General features: G+C 44.7%; 1 protein-coding gene across 4 annotated transcripts in view; it reads left to right on the top strand.

Moving 5' to 3' along the window:
• IGF2BP3 (insulin like growth factor 2 mRNA binding protein 3) overlaps positions 1 to 17610 on the top strand; it is a 96804-nt gene that overhangs the window by 56932 nt on the left and 22262 nt on the right. For 3 of the 4 annotated variants that reach the window (XM_054726412.1, XM_054726414.1, XM_054726413.1), the window contains exons 4-8: positions 934 to 985; positions 1081 to 1144; positions 11412 to 11693; positions 15579 to 15713; positions 17351 to 17473. In XM_054726412.1, coding sequence (XP_054582387.1) covers positions 934 to 985; positions 1081 to 1144; positions 11412 to 11693; positions 15579 to 15713; positions 17351 to 17473 — 656 coding nt within the window. The remainder of the gene's footprint in view (positions 1 to 933; positions 986 to 1080; positions 1145 to 11411; positions 11694 to 15578; positions 15714 to 17350; positions 17474 to 17610) is intronic. The other variant, XM_054726415.1, reaches the window with a different exon arrangement.

Consider the following 17610-nt stretch of genomic DNA (forward strand, 5'->3'; position numbering starts at 1 on the left):
AAAATTTAGGTGCTGCTTTCACGGCCTCTCATTAGACTAACATGCAGAGTGGAATAATGCAGCCGCAGAAAGATGCTAAGACAGACAGTTTCAAGTTGTGCTTTTTCCAGCCTACTCTAGATTTAGAAATGTTCACTTCTTTTTTTTATACTTTTTACTAAGGACTGATATACCACTCAGCTTAGTCTCTAGCTCCAGGTAGAATATCAACTCTGTTCTTTCTTCATTTTGCTGGCCTGTCTTGAGAGTCATCTGTTCCGATGAGTCCATTTTTTTAAATTATTATTTTAAAATATATTTTTATTGATTTCAGAGAGGAAGGAAGAGGGAGAAAGAGATTAGAAACATCCATAATGAGAGAGAATCATGGATCGGCTGCCTCTTGCAAGTTCCCCACTGGGGATCGAGCCCACAACCCAGGCATGTGCCCTTGACCACAGTCGAACCTGGGACCTTTCAGTTCGCGGGCCGACACTCTCTCTATCCACTGAGCCAACCGGCTAGGGCCAACTGGGTCCATTTTAGCCATAAAAAGAAGTTCTTTGAGAAGGAACATCTTAAAGATGAAACTTGACGTGGGCCCTTGTCTCGTGACTTTGTATACAAGGAGGAAGTGTGATGAGGCGTTGCTGTATGTATGGGAAATAGATGCTTCCTGCTGCTCCAGCCTTGGGAACCGGGCGGCTGTGGCTGTGAACACTGCTGAGCTGCCTCATTGCTTCGTTATCCCCGGGAAATGAGCCTACGGTCAGGGATCTTGGGAGACGCAGGAGAGGGGACCCCACAATGGGCCCTTCCCTCACTACGATAGTCCAGAACCCAGTTAATTTTGGGGGCTCTTTTTCATCACAGTTCTTTGTGATTTTCAAACATTTCTGCCCTCGTAATACCTTGGGAAACTGAAAATCTGTGATTTTCTCCCCCTCCCGATAGGTGCTGGATAGTTTACTAGGCCAGTATGGAGTGGTGGAAAGCTGTGAGCAAGGTACACGTCTTCTCAATTGCTTTCAAATTTGTAAAAGGGGGGACGTAAAAAGAAGACTAACTTTTTTCTTTCTCTTCCTTTTTCTCTCCCTTCAGTGAACACTGACTCGGAAACTGCAGTCGTAAACGTAACCTATTCCAGTAAGGACCAAGCCAGACAGTAAGCAGACTGACACTTTTTATCTCTATGGATAGTAAGCAGGTTAAGTACAGTACTTATATTTTGGCCTAGTGGATAGCAGAAATAAACTTTATTTTGCCAAGTTTGACCTTGCAAATCTTTTAATGTTTGACGGTATAATAAGAATTTGCATTGGTTCAAGTTTTATTACTTTTTCAATATATCAATGGGAGATGGATATGGGATGAAACTGAACTATACCCTATTTGCAAAAAGCTGTGGACCTGGGTATCATCAAATTACATTAAGATTTTCCCCTTACTGATACGATACATACATTATTGCTGTTTTATTCAGAGCTGGTAAGTAGGTCATGTGTTAAACTATAGTGTTAAATGTTGTTTTCTTGCTCCCTGACTTTCCTAATGGTTACTGTTGCCATTTAGGAGTGTGCAGACATTGAACCAATGTAATTTTACATATGTATTTTATTTTATTTTTTTCCCCAAAAATACTTGGACATTTTAATGAACTTCCCTCCATGGAGCTTCAAGCTACCAGGACACAGGCCCCACCAACACCCTTCATCTCCTCCTCAGCTCTTCTGCGGAAGAACTTGGCCTCACAATGACAGGCTGCTTAGTGCTTTCCCTTCCCCAGAGCTCTGTAGTAGCCGATCGCACCTCACCAACGATAGGAGCAGCGCCAGTCCTACTTTTGGCAGCGTTTACCCGTGTCTGCTCACTGACCAGGGCCCACAGTTTATCGAGGTTGACAGTTGGGCAGAAGCTCTGGTTCCTCCTTAAGTGGTGATGCCTCACACCAACTTTCCCAAAGTAACTGGGTGATATTTGTCGAAGTTGATCCTCTGATGATGCAAGCCGCCAGCATTACCGCGGCCTCCCGGTGCTTCCTGTGCTTGCCGATGCGGCCCCGAAGTTTTCGGGTCTTCCTGAGTCAGGATAGCGTGTCGGTGGCCGAGCTGCAAAAGCTGTAATTAGATTTTAGATTGGTGGGGGAAATGTATTCCAATAAAATGGGGAGGCTAAACTTTACAGATAAAAAAATCTTCCTTAGGAAAAAACACTTCTCTAGGCTTGGGAATGATCTAATGAACTGACTGAACACTAGAGAGAGAAAATGAGGATCCCACATATTGCCTTTGACTTGTCTGTTCCTATTGCAAACAGAGGAATGGCATGCAAGGTGCCCAGCAGCAGAGAGCTGAGTGTCAGGGACCGTGGAAGTCTTAACCGCCTCCAGACACAGGGCCGGCAGGGGCAGCCTGTCTGCCCTCTGCGTGGGAAAGGGGAAAGACAGACCTCACTGGCCGACCTGAAGCCCTGAAGGGAAAGGTGATCGAGCTAGCTGACCAAAGGCCCGCTCCTGGAGGACCGGGGAAGGAAAGATAGGGCTGGCGAGGACATGGAAACTTGCATTACACAGTGGGACTTCCGTTTTTATATTGATTGGTAATACTCACATGGTTCAAAATGTAAAGGTCCAAAGATGTATATGGTGCAGATCTCCCCCCAGTATTGTTCCCCAACTTGCTTGAGTGTTTTGTACATAGGAACCTATTTTTTAAAGTTGCATAGAATTTCATTGTATGAATATAGAATGACTTAGTTCCAAATTGAATGTTTAGCTTATTTCGAGTCTCTTGCAGTTATGAGCAAGGCTGGAGTGTAGCGATTTTCAACCTTTTTCTGCTCATGGCACACAAACTAATTACTAAATTTCTGCTGCACACCAAAAAATAGATTATATTTGTTGCTGGTCTGACAAAAGAATAGGTGAAGTTTTGACTCACCGGATGGCTATGGTCTTGGCTGTTGTCATTGTTTTATTCGACAATCTGAGGGAAAAGAGGCCGGTGCCGCTGAGGAAATAGTCAGGTGCTGCGTGTTCAGTAATGCCGGCCGCACTCTGGTTTGAAAATTGCTGCTGTAGAGAATCTCTTCTTTTGCCCGTCACTTTGCATGTGTGTGAATATGGGTGTGAGTTAAATTCCTAGAAATAGATCAAGATACTTATTAATTTTTTTTTAAATATTGGCAAGTTCTCTTTCATAGAATCTGAACTAGTTTAAATTCCCATCGGTCCCATGTGAGTGTGCGTTCTTCTGACTCCCTAACACAGAGCTTTACCAGGCTTTGCTGATCCTGTGGGTGAAAAGCAGTATCTACTCATATTCATGCCACTTTTTTTCCTAAAAAAATGAGGCTTCTGACATTCATTTTTAATGAGACTTTTAAAAATATTCTGTTTTTCCTTCTGTTTGTATCTTTCACTCATTTTTTAAAAAATTAACAGTTAACATGAGGTTTTTTGACATCTTAGAAATTGTGGTATGAGTGGTAAAACTGATTTTTACAAACTTTATTCTTCAACAATAATGTGTGCGAGGGAAGAACAGAAAATTTTCACGTTTTATACCCCAAGTAGACTGGGGCGAAAGTAAGAGTGAGGGCAGTGAGAACACAGACTCCGTTTGTCTTACATGCCCCAGTCTTCACAGAGATCTCCAATAAGTGCTTGCGACAGCCAGCTCTGTTAGATGGAAACTCTGGGGTAACATGCTAAACCCAAGGGTATTTGGAGATTGTCCCAGTTGTCCTGCTTGAAAACTTAGGTGAGGATAGCCAGCTAACTGGACGATGCTTAACAGTTAGTCGTATGGGAGAACGTTGTTGGTTTTGAACTCGAGTCTGGACTGGCTGACATTTAGAGCCCCTGCATTCCAAGCACCGAGACAAGCACAGGAAGGGCCGACTGGGAGCCGGGCAGGATCACTGCTGCGAGTAACCCCACCCTGACGGCGGACGGAACGCGGAGACGGTTTTTACAAGTGTTGTCAGAGGGTGCAGGGTCCTGTTGGTCCGAAGGGGAGAGAAAAAGGCTGTTGGGAATCTGTCATTTCAGTAATTAAATACCCTAAACAAATAAATGAGCATTTCAAAGAGGGAAATGGTCTTTACATCTCTTATTCTAATAGTCCTTCAATGAATCGCAACTGCGTATTGACCAAACGTTGCCGGTGACTAAAGGCAGAATCCCTGTCCTCGGGGATGGGCATCTTGCTGGTGGAAGTGGAGAGGGACCGCCTGATTTTAATTCTTGCCCATGTTGAGTTTCCTTACAAGAATATTTGGTTTTCTCTCCCTCAAAAATTCCAAAGAGCAAAGAGTATTAGAAAATAATTCAGAGAAAGTTAATAGATTTAAAGAATGGAAAAGTCAGTCTTGTCATTCAGGGTTCTGAACATTTTCTAGTAAGTTTTTTTTGTGTTTTTTTTTTTTAAAGAGATGGGGAGTGCATTCTCATTCTGTGAGGAGAATTGATTTTATTTGCGAGGCATTGGATCTTGCATTCCTTGGATGTCGTGGAGAAAGCGTGGCCTCTGACTGTAACTCTGACCTCTCTGAGCTTCAGTTTTCTCAGCTACAAAATGAGAGCTGACAAGAAACCAATCTAGTCATTCATTTAGGCACATATTTATAGAAAGACAGGCTTATCAAATGGCCTGGCACATGGGCACCAAGGAAGTAGTAATAATTCTTGCCCAACCCATTGGTTCTGGGCTGCTTTTAGAGCAGCTGGAGGTGGTTTGAGCTGGGAAGGACTTGCTCCACTGAGCCCTGCACACCTGTCCTCTGGGCTGCGCACAGCTGTCTGCTGCCTAAACCACCGCGGTGTGATTTCCTTGCCCTAACAAAAATAAACATCAGAAATAAGAGCCCGTTCAAAGCTCATCTCTTCGGGTCATGAGGGCAGAGTCGATGTTCTCAGTTGGCTTTTCTTTCCTTGTGCCTGATACTTGGGAGACTGTGTACCTGGGATGTGCTGGTGTGGGGGTGGGCAGAGCGGGGAGGCTTGGAGGACACATTCCAGAGTCCATGGGGTGACTCTCTGTGCCACCACTCTTGGCTGCCACTCTGGTCAAGTTAATCTGTCTTAGTTCACACCTGCCTGTAAAGTGGGAATGATTACAGTTCTTAGCTCATGAGGCTGTTGAGAGAACCTATGTAGTGCTTCCAAAACACCTATCAATAATACCTCACAAGAACTCCAAAGTTAGCAGCTATTAAGCATTTTCCAATATTTCTCATTTCTGCCGATGATACTCTGTTCTTGCTCAATATACTTCATTTCTACTCCATTCCAGATAATGACTGGCCGCTGATACTCAGAGTTAGGAACCTAGTTTAAAGGCTTTGTGGCTGCCTCTTTTTGTTACTTGAACCTCTATAAATGCCACTTTTAAGGAGATTGATTCCTCAATAAGGCTGACTCTAAGACAGAATTTAACATGGAAATACCTGCCACCTTGTGGTTAGAAAAATCAAAGGTTCAGAGTAATATATTATGAGGAAATACCTATTTGTTTTAACTTGAAGTCTTGGATTATTAAAATAAAATGAATAAAAATAATAAAAACAAAAAATCATAAAAAACAGAGAATGTATTTAGTATCACTTGTTCCTTGGAGCAAGAGAGGCTTGGGCCTCGGGACACTCATTTCCTCCCAGAGATGCTCAGGTAACATTGTCCAAGGTAGCCATCACTCACTGGAGGATTTGTAATGTGTGACAAGGAAATAACCCTTCAGAATTTGCAGGCATTTAGTTTTTATACTTCCTTTTCTTCCGGGCTCTTATTTCTGATGTTTATTTTCGTTAGGGAATCAGAGTATAGTTTGTTTATATTGTGAAGCTATCATTGAAGATCCTTCTGTATCAGTTTGAAGACCCATATCACTGTGATGGTTAGAATTGTTTTCAACAACTTGGCTGATGGCTAAGGGGAGGAAAATCATCCTTAAACTGTAAAAATCATGTGACTAGAAGATTTATTCTGGAAAAAGAAACAACAGATAAAGCAGTAAGACAAAGGAGTTTCTTGCCATTCAGAGATAACCATCAAGCTTTGTAGACTTTGTCCCACGTGTCATAACTTAAAATTACGAAGATCATTCTGTAGAGTTTCATTATTTCCATTGACTATATTTATACTGTTTGTAATCTCTACATAGTATTTCACCCCTACCACAGTCGAAGTATCTAGTCCTCTACAGCACAGGTTGTTTGCAGAGATTTTGCTTTTTGAGTGTATGTGCGTGTGCTTTTAGAACCAGTGTAATTGATCAAGTCCTTTGGAGGGTAAATCTTTGGGCTTTGGCAATAATTATTTCCTTAAGTTGCATCCCTGCAGTACTGATAATCAGGCTTCCAGTAGTTATTACTAAACTAGAGGCCGATGCACGAAATTCGTGCAAGAGTAGGCCTTCCTTCCCCCGGCTGCTGGCGCCTCCTTCCCTCCAGCACCCGGGACCTGGGCTACCCTCACAGCCCTGGCTTCGTCTGGAAGGACATTCGGTCTAATTAGCATATTACACTATTATAGATTGTATGCCTCAACCTTTTGTTCTTGGTACAAGCAGAAAACTGAATTGTGTGACTTTTCAATAATGGTTAAACCTCATTTTGTTAGAATTTGTGCTATATATAGCAGTGAGGTCTGGGAAAAAGAAAACAGAAATTCTAGACATGGAATTTTTTAATTGAAAGGGATCATAAATCGAATCACTGCATTTTGTAGGTGAGGAACCTAGTGCCAAATAAGAACATGACCTTTCCAAGGTTACATGGCTGCTTATTGTTCTAGCTGCACTAGAATTCTGGTCTCTAGTTCAGCCTCTTTTCACTAAAAAGGTGTGTGTGTAAACCCTTGGATGGGTTTAAATTCTTCTCTGGTCTCATTTCTTCTCTCTCCCCTCCTCCCTCATCCTTAATTTAAACTACATATCCCCTCTCTCTCTAGGCCCCCTAAACTGTGATCTGCCCTAATAAATTTTTTATCAATAGTTAAGTGTTACTGACTGACAGAACTACTCAGCATCTCCCGAGTGACTCAGATTAGCAGCAGAGCAGAGCCAGGTGAAGACGGGAAACGGGATCCTGAGGAGCACGCTTGGAAAAACACCCTTGAGTTCTGCTGAGCTGAATGCATATGTTTTGAATAATTATGACAGTTGTTCATTTAAATTGGGGTATAATTGATATATATAACGTTATCTTAGTTTCAGGCGTCCAACATGATTTGATACTTGTATAAATTGTGAAATGATCACTACAACCAATCTCGTGAACACCCATCATCTTCTCACCATATGTGTTGTATATAAGAAACATGCCTCTGGCTTACCTTCATAGAAAAGGAACAGCATGTGGCCAGGCGGCTATTGAATTTCCCCAGAGCAAACAGGATGTGGGAGTGGGGAAGGAGGATGAGAGCTGTACACGTGGCTGATAGCACATGTCCTAGGAAGATTCCTCTAGACAAAGGGAGGTGAAGGCAACTAGAAGAGGCCCCAGCCCATTTTTTTAAATAACCCAATGGGAGACAGCAAGACGTAGGTGACCTATTAGGAAACAGGTGACCAAAATAGTACTCGGCCAATGAGGGACTGGAGGAGGGACTAAATATATCGGCTATGCACCCTGCCCCAAGTGTGTTCCTGTACAATGGGCGCCCGCTCTCGAGAGTGTTATTAAAAGTCTCATTTTCGCCTTGCTTCTGTTTCCTAGTCCAGCATTTGAAATTTGGACAGGTGAGCCATTTCTCACATATACAGTCTGGTGAAAGTTCTATAATGTTCTACCCACGGACTCAGCAAGCCACCAAAGGACAGAGCTGAGCATCACCCTGTGCACAGAGAGGTGTCAGTGTTTCATTCCGCAGCCTCGATTCTGAGCCCTTGCTTGCCGTTAGGTTCCTCCTGTACTTCCTCAGCTCTGCCCCAATGAGCACTGTGGTTTGAGGGGTCGGAAACTGCCGGTTGGCAGTCACACGGGGCGACACCCAGTGTGTATGCATTGGGAGCCTTTGGGGCCCAGACAGTGCACTGGGTACCGGAGCACCGTGCCTTCTGACCTCCCGCGTGAGAGAACCTTTCCTTTTCTCCCAAAAAACCCCCCAGAAAAACAAGAAATAATAACAACGGAAACCTTTTAGAAGCAGCGCATGAAGTTTGACGTTACAGTTTTATACCAAGTCAAGGAGCTGGTACTGAGGGACACGGGACTTGGCTGAGCCCCAGAATACCACAGGCTGAGGACTTGCAGGCTCACCTCCCTGGAGAAGGACTGTCCGAGCTCGCCTGTCTCACTCCAGAAAGAAGGAGAGACTTTTTGTAACATTACTGACTGAATTCCACAGTCAGAGCCGCCTCCCTTCCTTCTGGAGCCAGCTGTGCGGTTTGTAGTAGGAAAGGAGTGTAGTGAGCCCGTTGCCCTGAGTGCCTGTGGCTGCAGTTGACTCCTTCACCGGTCCGCGTTCCCGTGGGTTTCCGAAAGAACCCTCAGTGATGAGTTTCTCTTGGCCTTGAAAAAGGTTTAAAGTTGTTTGGAATGAAAATCTAATTGGTTGAGACTTCTGCAACTCCACCTTTCTTTAAATATATATATCATAAATATCAATATAATTTCTCAGCGGTTGTCCTTCAGAAATAACCAAACTAGCCCTAGCCCTAGTCCTAGCCGGTTTGGCTCAATGGATAGAGCATCGGCCTGTGGACTGAAGGGTCCAGGGATTGATTCCGGTCAAGGACACGTACCCTGGTTGCAGGCTGGATCCCTGGTCCTGGTCAGAGTACATGTGGGAGGCAACCAGTATTTCTCTCACATAGATGTTCCTCTCTGTCTCTTCCCCTCCCTTCCTCTTCCTCTCTCAAAATCAATGGAAAAATATCCTTGAATGAGACAGATTAGCAACAACAAGAAAAAGAACCAAACGAATGCCCTTAATCCACATTTCCCTTAAGGAAAAAGGGGAGAGGGAGAAAGCAAAGATTAATAGGTTAACTTACGGTTCTGCTATCAGGATGTTGGTAAAATAGTTTGCCACGTGCCTCCTATCACCGTGTAGGCTTATGAAAAGAATGCCCTCTGACATAGAAATCACATGGAAACATCCCAAGGTCTCTTTGGGAAAAAAGCAAAACACAAAATGATGTACCTCATGATCCCAGTTCTGTCAGGCACTGAACATACGCTTGTATGTAAAGAGGGAAAGGAGCGGTCTGTTTGCAGAAGTTATGGTGGTCAGCAGTGATTCCGGGAAGGGTCTTGGCGGCTTAGTGCTGGTGGCAGAAATACCCTGCTCCTTCCTTTGTGTTTCTGTACGACTTGGGTCTGTTGTGATGAATTCATCATGGGCTCTGTGGGACAGTGAGGGGAAGGGGTTGACGTGGGAGAAGAGGGCAGGAGGCTGGGTCCCCAGGACACCAGTGTGCTCCGTCAGCTGTCTAGGCTCCATGCTTTTGGTGCCCTTTCTGGTGGGGGCATTTCTTTTCCACCCTCCTGTTTCCATCTAAGTCAAAATGGAAAGATCGCCACATAAGAAAGCAACATGGGAACCAGAAATGACCACTGAGCAAGTAGGGAGAGACCGTTTCATGCCTGTTTTTCTTTGCCTTCCGGGTCTGAACTCAAAGCCCATTGAACAGAATCTGAGTAGCCTTAGGAAAGTGTGGGACCTTTGTTTTTAATGTTGTGTACTTGGGAGTGTGTATTATTAAAAGTGTGTTTATGTGTGCTTTTGGTATCTTGGTGATATCTTCTCTGTCAGTTTTTTATTGCGTTTTCCACCTTAAAAATACTTAGGTGAGGTAAAAAACAACAATATGAGTAAATCTTATAAACCTGGTAAATAAAAGAGGTCAGACATGAGAGAGTACATAACGTATATACGAATACATACTTATTTACCTAGACTTCTAAAACAGACAGAATCAGTCTATGGTCTTCGAAGTCTAGGGAGGTACTGGTGGGCTTTGGTGCGCCGCTATGTCCTCGCTCTGGATTTGGGTTGCAGGCTTACCTTCTGAAAACTCATTGAGATGGACTCTTAAGATTTGGTACTTTTCCATGGTAACATGCAAAATGGAAAAAAAAAAAACAGTAAGGCTCCTCTCAAAATAGAGAGGTGGACGGATGGGCAGGTAGGTCAGGTAGAAAACAGCTTCGCTGGCTGCTTCTGGCCCATCATCACCCCGCCTCTCCGCCCCAGGCCAGACCGTAAACTCCAGGCGGCCGGGGGCTGCTTTTGCTCAGGGGCTGGCACCTGGTGGGTGCTGAGAATGTGTTGAGTGATTATCCTGAGTATCAAATCCTACCCATCTCCTGTGAGAGTTTGAGAGAGGTCTGTCCTTTGTAGCTTAAGATGTTTAATGTTTGTATTTTGTAAGAAGATGAAGCGAGGGAGGGGCCTATTTCCAACATCTTCTCCCTTCTGATTTGGAAAGACTGGCCTGCACCAGGTCTGCCCACTCCCTCCCCTGGCTGTTTGCGTGCCCTCCGCTGTTACTGACCTCTTGGGTTAAAGCTTACTGAAGAGTTTCAGCTGCAGCATTTTTTATAGTAGCTGAGATATGGGAACAATTCAGTGTCCATCAATGGAGGAGTGATAAAGAAAGCCTGGTGTGTATATATGCACAGTGGAATAGCATTCAGCCATGTGAAGGAATGAAATCCTGGCATATGCAGTAACGTTGGATGGGCCTTGAGGATGTTACGTAGTGAAGTAAGTCAGGAAGAGGTCAGACAAAGGTAAGCACAATATGCTCTCACATGTAGAGTCTAAAAAAAAAGCCAGTCACACACACAAAAACAAGTTCATAGATTCAGAGAGCAGATTGGTGGATATCAGAGATGAGAGGGCAAAATGGGTGAAGGGAGTCAAAAGGTACTCACTTCCAGTTATAAAACAAGTAAATCCTGAGGATGTGATGCTCAGCCTGCTAACTGGAGTTAATACAACTGTATTGCATATTTGAAAGTTCCTGAGAGAGAGCTTAAAATTCTCATCACAAGGAAAAAAAATTCTGTAACTATGTGTGATGACAGATGTTAGCCAGACTTATTGTGGTGATCATTTCACATTATATGCAATTATCAAGTCCTTATGTGGTACACCTGACACTAATGTAATGTTGTATGTGAATTACACCTCAATAAAAATGTTTGACAAATGTTTTCTATTTTTCATGGGCAGATGACAAGTATGTTCCCTTTGGAAACTGGTCAAGTTTTCCTTTCCCGTGTGTGTGTGTGTGTGTGTGTGTGTGTGTGTGTGTGTGTGTGTGTTTTGGGGTGTTAAGTTGTTCTGGGTTACCTGTTCTGTGGCTTTATTCAGAAGATTTTGAGCCAGTGATCCTGAGTGGGGGAGATAGGTATTGCTTTGCTGAAAGGTTTATTATAAAGTTCGATTTCTCTTCCCACCCTTGCTCCTTGTCAACTTTCAGAGCGTTAGACAAACTGAATGGCTTCCAGCTGGAGAACTTCACGTTGAAAGTGGCCTACATCCCGGACGAGATGGCCCCCCAGCAGAATGCTTCGCAGCAGCCTCGAGGCCGCCGCGGGTTCGGGCAGAGGGGCTCATCGAGACAGGGCTCTCCGGGATCGGTGTCCAAGCAGAAACCCTGTGACCTGCCTCTACGCCTGCTGGTCCCCACCCAGTTCGTTGGCGCCATTATAGGAAAAGAAGGTGCCACCATTCGGAACATCACCAAACAGACCCAGTCTAAGTGAGTACTGCGAGTGTGTGGTGGGCGGTCATGTTTCCCCGGATCTCAGTAACAGTGTTGTGTGGTGCTTGGTCTTGTGAACGTGGTCATGATCCCGTCCAGTACTTGGGAATCTGGCAAAACCTTGCGACTTTGATATCTTAGTGTTTATTTTATACAAATACGGGACTAAATATCAGTCTCAAAGGGAACCTCAAATTTTCACATGTTAATGGAAAGCAAATGATACCTAATCCACTTGTGATGTGAGAGACCCTGGCAAACAGAAGGGCAGCTTCTAGATTATTCTCTGCTCCCCAATCCCCGGCGATACCTGCCTTTTTGTTTTTGGAAGTAATTTTCTGGGTCCAGTATAGAGGTAGTTTTTCAGTCTTGTTTTACTTGAGTAAAGAGTGATTCAGCCTGTGGTCCAAATTTATCCCATGAGTATGCCCTGTAGCTGGGATGGCTCATGCTTAGCATCTTGGTTGGGAGTTTTAACTTGCAGATTTGAATGGACTTGGTGATTCTTGGCCAAACCCTGGAGCTAACTTTTTAGGAGCAGCAAGCAGAGCTGTGTGTGATGATTTACCGCCGTGCTGAGCAGGTTGCCTGATAGGTGAAAGGTTTTCGTATTTGGCAGACGAGTGAAATGTGACTCCACTGCATCGTGTACTAGTTGCTTTGCTTTATTAACCAGCCTGTGATACTGTTTGTGGCTATTTTGACCCTAAGAAGCTGGGAGATGGGCCTGTCCCCACCCTGGTTCTGGGCAGTGCTTCCGGGCACAGCCTGGGCTGCTGCTGCCCTGTTTCCCGAAGAGCCAAGTGTGTGAGGGAGAAGCGGCTGCACACAGACCTCGCTGGGGTCAGTCGCTCTGTGCCAAGCGCCAGGGGCATGGCCTTGGGCCAGGTACGAGATGGCTGTGGATTATTTTGTTTTTTAAATTTAGTAAGGACATTGATTCTATTTCATGTGGTCCAAGGAATTAAGGAGAGCCTTTTTCTGGAAGTGCAACTGTGGTGCTGAGCTGGCTCCAGCAGGCTTCAGAGGACATCCATATTCATTGCAGGCACCGTGCCTGCATTGAGCTAGCTGCTGATTGCTCCTGCAGAACCACAGAGAACTGGGCTTTGTGTTGGGGGTACCCACTCCACCTGCAGAGTGACGGCTGATCCTGCTGCCCCTGCTTTGAAGCAGGAGGTGTATGGTGTTGGGTACCTTTGTGCAGAATCAGTGGCCTTGACCTCATCACGTATGAGATGGGAAGACAGTGGAACCATAGCCTGGATCAGTATTTTTTTTGTTCGTTTTTAAATCCTAACCTGAGGATACCTTTACATTGAATTTTTTTAAAGAGAGAGAGAGAGAAACATTGATGTGAGAGACACACATCGATTGGTTGCCTCCCACACTTGCCCCAACCAGGGCTGGGGATCAAGCCTGCAACCGAGGTTCAAGCCTTGACGGGAATTGAACCCAGGACCCTTCAGTCCATGCATCGACGCTCTGTCCACTGAGCCAAACCGGCCAGGGCCTAGATCAGTTTTAATGTTCGTTTGCCTGGTTTTAATCTTAAAATGGAAGGGCTTCTTTCTTCCCTTGATTCAGCATTACCTGCAGAAACTAATCATGAAATGGTTTGCCTTCCTCGTCAATGGCAGATTAGAAGTGTTCCTTTTAATGCTATTCATTTCCTTGTCAGAGGAAAGAGCTTCTTTAAACTGAGCTGTTTTATTTAAGGCAGGAAGATGGCGGATGGAGAGGGAAGGGAAGCAGTTTTTGTTATATCCAGTGGATTCAATTGATTCCTGCCATTGAAACTAGTCGTTACCGGGTCCTCTGCTTCTGGAACGGCCTCAGAGGGTTATCTTCTCCGAGGATCAGAGTCTAGTGATCCCTAGCACGGCGAGCGGGCGGAAGTGCCCTGGAAGGAGGGAGTCTGCCGTGTCCCTCCTAGAAGATAAGCAGTGCTGGAGGTGACTGGGGATTTCTGAAGTAGTGGCTGGAAAAATGGTGCCTGAGATTGAGACTGCTGTCTAAGGCGCTGTTTTAATTAGTTACTTGTAGTTAGCTCTTACTGGTTTCATTTCTACATTGCCCTTATTTTTAGCCATAGGTTTTGCTTCTGAAATATGTCTTCAGTTTTCAACCAACATTTAGGAAATGAAATCCAAACCTCGGTTTTATTGGCACGGTGAAGTGGCCGTTCTCACAGCGAGGAATTGCACAGCTCTCTGTCTTCTGGTGTCTGAGTGGCCAGAAGGACTCACGAATGTCTCATTTCCACTGAACTCCGTTTTTTGGATGGTTGATTTTTTTCTTGTACCTTTTCAACAACAGCAGACTTATTTTTGTATTTAATTCAAAATGAACACGTATGCAAATGAGAAGAAAACAAAAAAGGGTGACCCTCCATGTCACCCCCTATGGTAGCCATTGTTAAGTTGGGGATGTATCTTTATAGGACTTGTTCCTTGTATCTACTAACAAGTGTAGCTTTGAAGGGGAAATCTTATGGTGTGAATTGTATTTTTTCACAGAAGGTCAAGGACTCTCATAATGTTGGTGTTGGTATTTGTAATTATACCACATGTTTTTAAAAATCTCCCTGATACGGATATACATTTATTACTTACTTGTTTAATTTACCTGATGCTGAAGTTTTTCTTTTTTTTTAAGTTATATTTTTTATTGTTGATAGTATTACAGATATCTCCCATCTTCCCCCCCCCCATCCTCCTCCTCCCAGCCCCTACCCACCCCCCTAGGTCAGATATGCTCTTACTTAATCATCTCTTCCTGGTGAGCTTTTAAAGATAATCCCAATGTTCTTTCTGCCACAAATCATGCTGCAGTGGACGTTCCTGTGCTGGTAGTTTTCACCCAGGGTGACCCGCTCAGCCCCGTGGACATTGGCAGTGTCTGGAGACATTGTTGGTCAGCACATCTGGACGAGGGATGAGCTAGCTAAGGCATCCGGTGGGTTGAGCCAGGGATGCTGCTGAGCACTGCAGTGTGCAGGGCAGTTTCCACAGCAAAGCGTTTCCCTTTCACCACAGCAGTGCTGACGGCGAAAACACTCTCTTGACACACCTGTGGGACGGCCTCTGGAGATGTTACAAGAAGTAGAATTCTTGAGTCAAAGTTGATAAGCTTCTTAGCTTTGATAGGTCCTGCCAGGGTGTTCTACATTCCCACCAAAATTGTGGGTGTGCCCATAGTCACCGTCCTCTTAGCAATACTTAATTTTATCTCTCAAAATAATTGCAGGTCTGGAAGAAAATACACCTTATTTTAGCTGGTGTGTATATAATTACTAGTGAGGTTTGACACATTGCATTAATTGGCCATTTGCTTTTCTTTGAAGTTGAATTGCCATCTCTTCGGGTTTTGTTGTGGACTTTCCTCTATGAAGGCGGCAAAATATAGGGTGAGCTTTGCAAGAGGAAACAGGCGAGTGAAACGTGCTCATCCGATGAACAGCGAGAGCAAACTATGGAGTGAGAGTTGCACCTGGTTTGTGGGACTCCAGCTCCCGCCCTCTTGGCATGCGGTCCAGGTCCCGTGTGGTTCAGAGCAGAGAAGAAAGCCTTTGTCTGGACCGAGGCTCCGACACGAGATGCTTGTTCTGTGCCATCGCAAAGGGGGAGCCTGAAGCAGAGGCAGCTTGGGCAGAATGAAACCAGGTCCCTGCTTGGTCAGAGTGAGGAGAGAGAAGGGAGTGTTCGGGAATTAAAATTCATCCCTAAGGCATCCCGCTGACAGTGTATCAGGAGCTTATGCTCTTGAGGGAAGTGACTCATCTCTTGCCCAGAAGCCCTGACTTGGGTGTTGGTCATTGTAAAGCTCTGTGAATGCGTGCCTTACAGCCTCGCTTTCCTCTCTCCTGTCACCCACCCTAAGGATCGATGTCCATCGTAAAGAGAACGCAGGCGCTGCTGAGAAGTCCATTACTATCCTCTCTACCCCAGAAGGCACCTCTGCGGCTTGTAAGTCTATTCTGGAGATTATGCATAAGGAGGCCCAAGACATAAAATTGTGAGTAACGAGGATGAACCCGGGGAGAGGTTGTTATCCGTGCTGTTTTGCTTTGAATTGACACGGTTCTTAGGGATTGCCAGCAAACCCCGGGAGCTGCTGCCCCAGGAGGTCCGGGGGTTGGCGTGTTGATTCGGTGTAAAGCCTAAGTCCTTAACATATTCTCCTTTGTGTTTGGCTGTGGGGTGAGTGGCAGGAGTGAGGACTGTCCAGCTGTAGAAGGTGGCTGGGGACATAAGCCCACCTGGGGTCTAGGAGTATCCCTGGATTTACCCACCGCAGGGCCCAAGTGCTCACGCCGTGGCTTTGAGCTCCCTGAGGTGGGGAACCCTAACCGTGTGCTGAGATAAACGGGGGACTTACTTGGATATTCCAGGTTGGAACTCTTAACTGTCTTTCCCACAGGAACTTGGAGTGGAGGTCGGGTTTTGTGTTACATTCAGTCTTCAGTGCAGTGCTGGGCATAGAGTAGACTCCAGAGTAAGGCGCTGGAGTTAGCCTGGGACCTAAGCACAGCATTTAGTTTGTAGGGACCTTTAAATACATTAAGTATATTTTAGTTATAAGGTTAGTTATATGGTGCTATATTGTAAGATTCTAATTTTTTTTTTTGTATAGAGAACAATAAAGATAACACCAATGATGTTTTTATTTATTTAAAATATATTTTTGTTGATTGCAGAGAGGAAGGGAGAGAGATAGAAACATCAATGATGAGAGAATCATTGATAGGCTGCCTTCTGCACACCCTACACTGGGGATTGAGTCCGCAACCCGGGTATGTGCCCTTGGCCGGAATCAAACCTGGGACCCTTCAGTCCGCAGGCCGACGCTCTATCCACTGAGCCAAACTGGCTAGGGCATGTTTTTATTTTTTTATTTCAAAATAATTTTAATATGTTTTTATTGATTTCAGAAAGAGGAAGTGAGAGGGAGAGAGAGGTAGAAACATCAGTGAGAATCATTGATCAGCTGCCTCCTGCATGCACCCTACTGAGGATTGAGCTCGAACCCTGTGCATGTGCCCTGACTGGAATTACTACATCACCTCCTGGTTCAAAGGTCAATGCTCAACCACTGAGCCACACCAGCCAGGCCCAATGACATCTATAAACAGTGATATGTGTTTGGGAAATTCAGAAAGGTGCACATGAAATGTGACCCCGCCCCCCACTCTTACACTCTTCCCCAGAGTGTAACCACTGCTGAGTCCCTTGTTTCCCTGGCCAAATTGTGCCTGTGTTGCCAGGTATGGAGCTTAAAATTTACACTAAAATCATACTGTTTGCATTTGTACATGGTGTTCTGGAGTTGGGGGGTTAGGAACAGGAATTTGAGTAAGAGCTGTTTTCAAAGCTAAACAGAATCCATCATTGGAAGGCAGTTCCTGAGATGAATAAAAGGAAACCGTTTTTAAAAATTAACTTCTATCCAGGTACATATTAATGATTTTACCCCCTCTGTTCACACATTGCTAGAATGTGGCTGATGGTCAGTCAGTTTAAACTCTCCTGGCATCATGCTTCCTATGTGGTAGGTAGGAAATAAATGTTTAATGAACAAATATTCTCTTTTTACCCGAGAGTAGGGTTACTTGCCCGTATTTCATGGCCTTTTTTTTTAATATTTATTTACAGCACAGAAGAGCTTCCCTTGAAGATTTTAGCCCATAATAACTTTGTAGGCCGTCTTATTGGTAAGGAAGGAAGAAATCTTAAAAAAATTGAACAAGACACAGACACTAAAATCACGATATCTCCGTAAGTGCTGCCTTGCTTGCTTTTGAATAAGAAAATTTTCAAGCGCTGTGTTTCACTGGAGGTTTCATGTTAAGCATAGCCTGTCCCATTGACCGAGCTAGCCAGCATCGCCCTGCTTATACTTCGTTTCTCAAACT

Source organism: Eptesicus fuscus, chromosome 14, assembly GCF_027574615.1.
Source record: "Eptesicus fuscus isolate TK198812 chromosome 14, DD_ASM_mEF_20220401, whole genome shotgun sequence".
Taxonomy (NCBI): domain Eukaryota; kingdom Metazoa; phylum Chordata; class Mammalia; order Chiroptera; family Vespertilionidae; genus Eptesicus; species Eptesicus fuscus.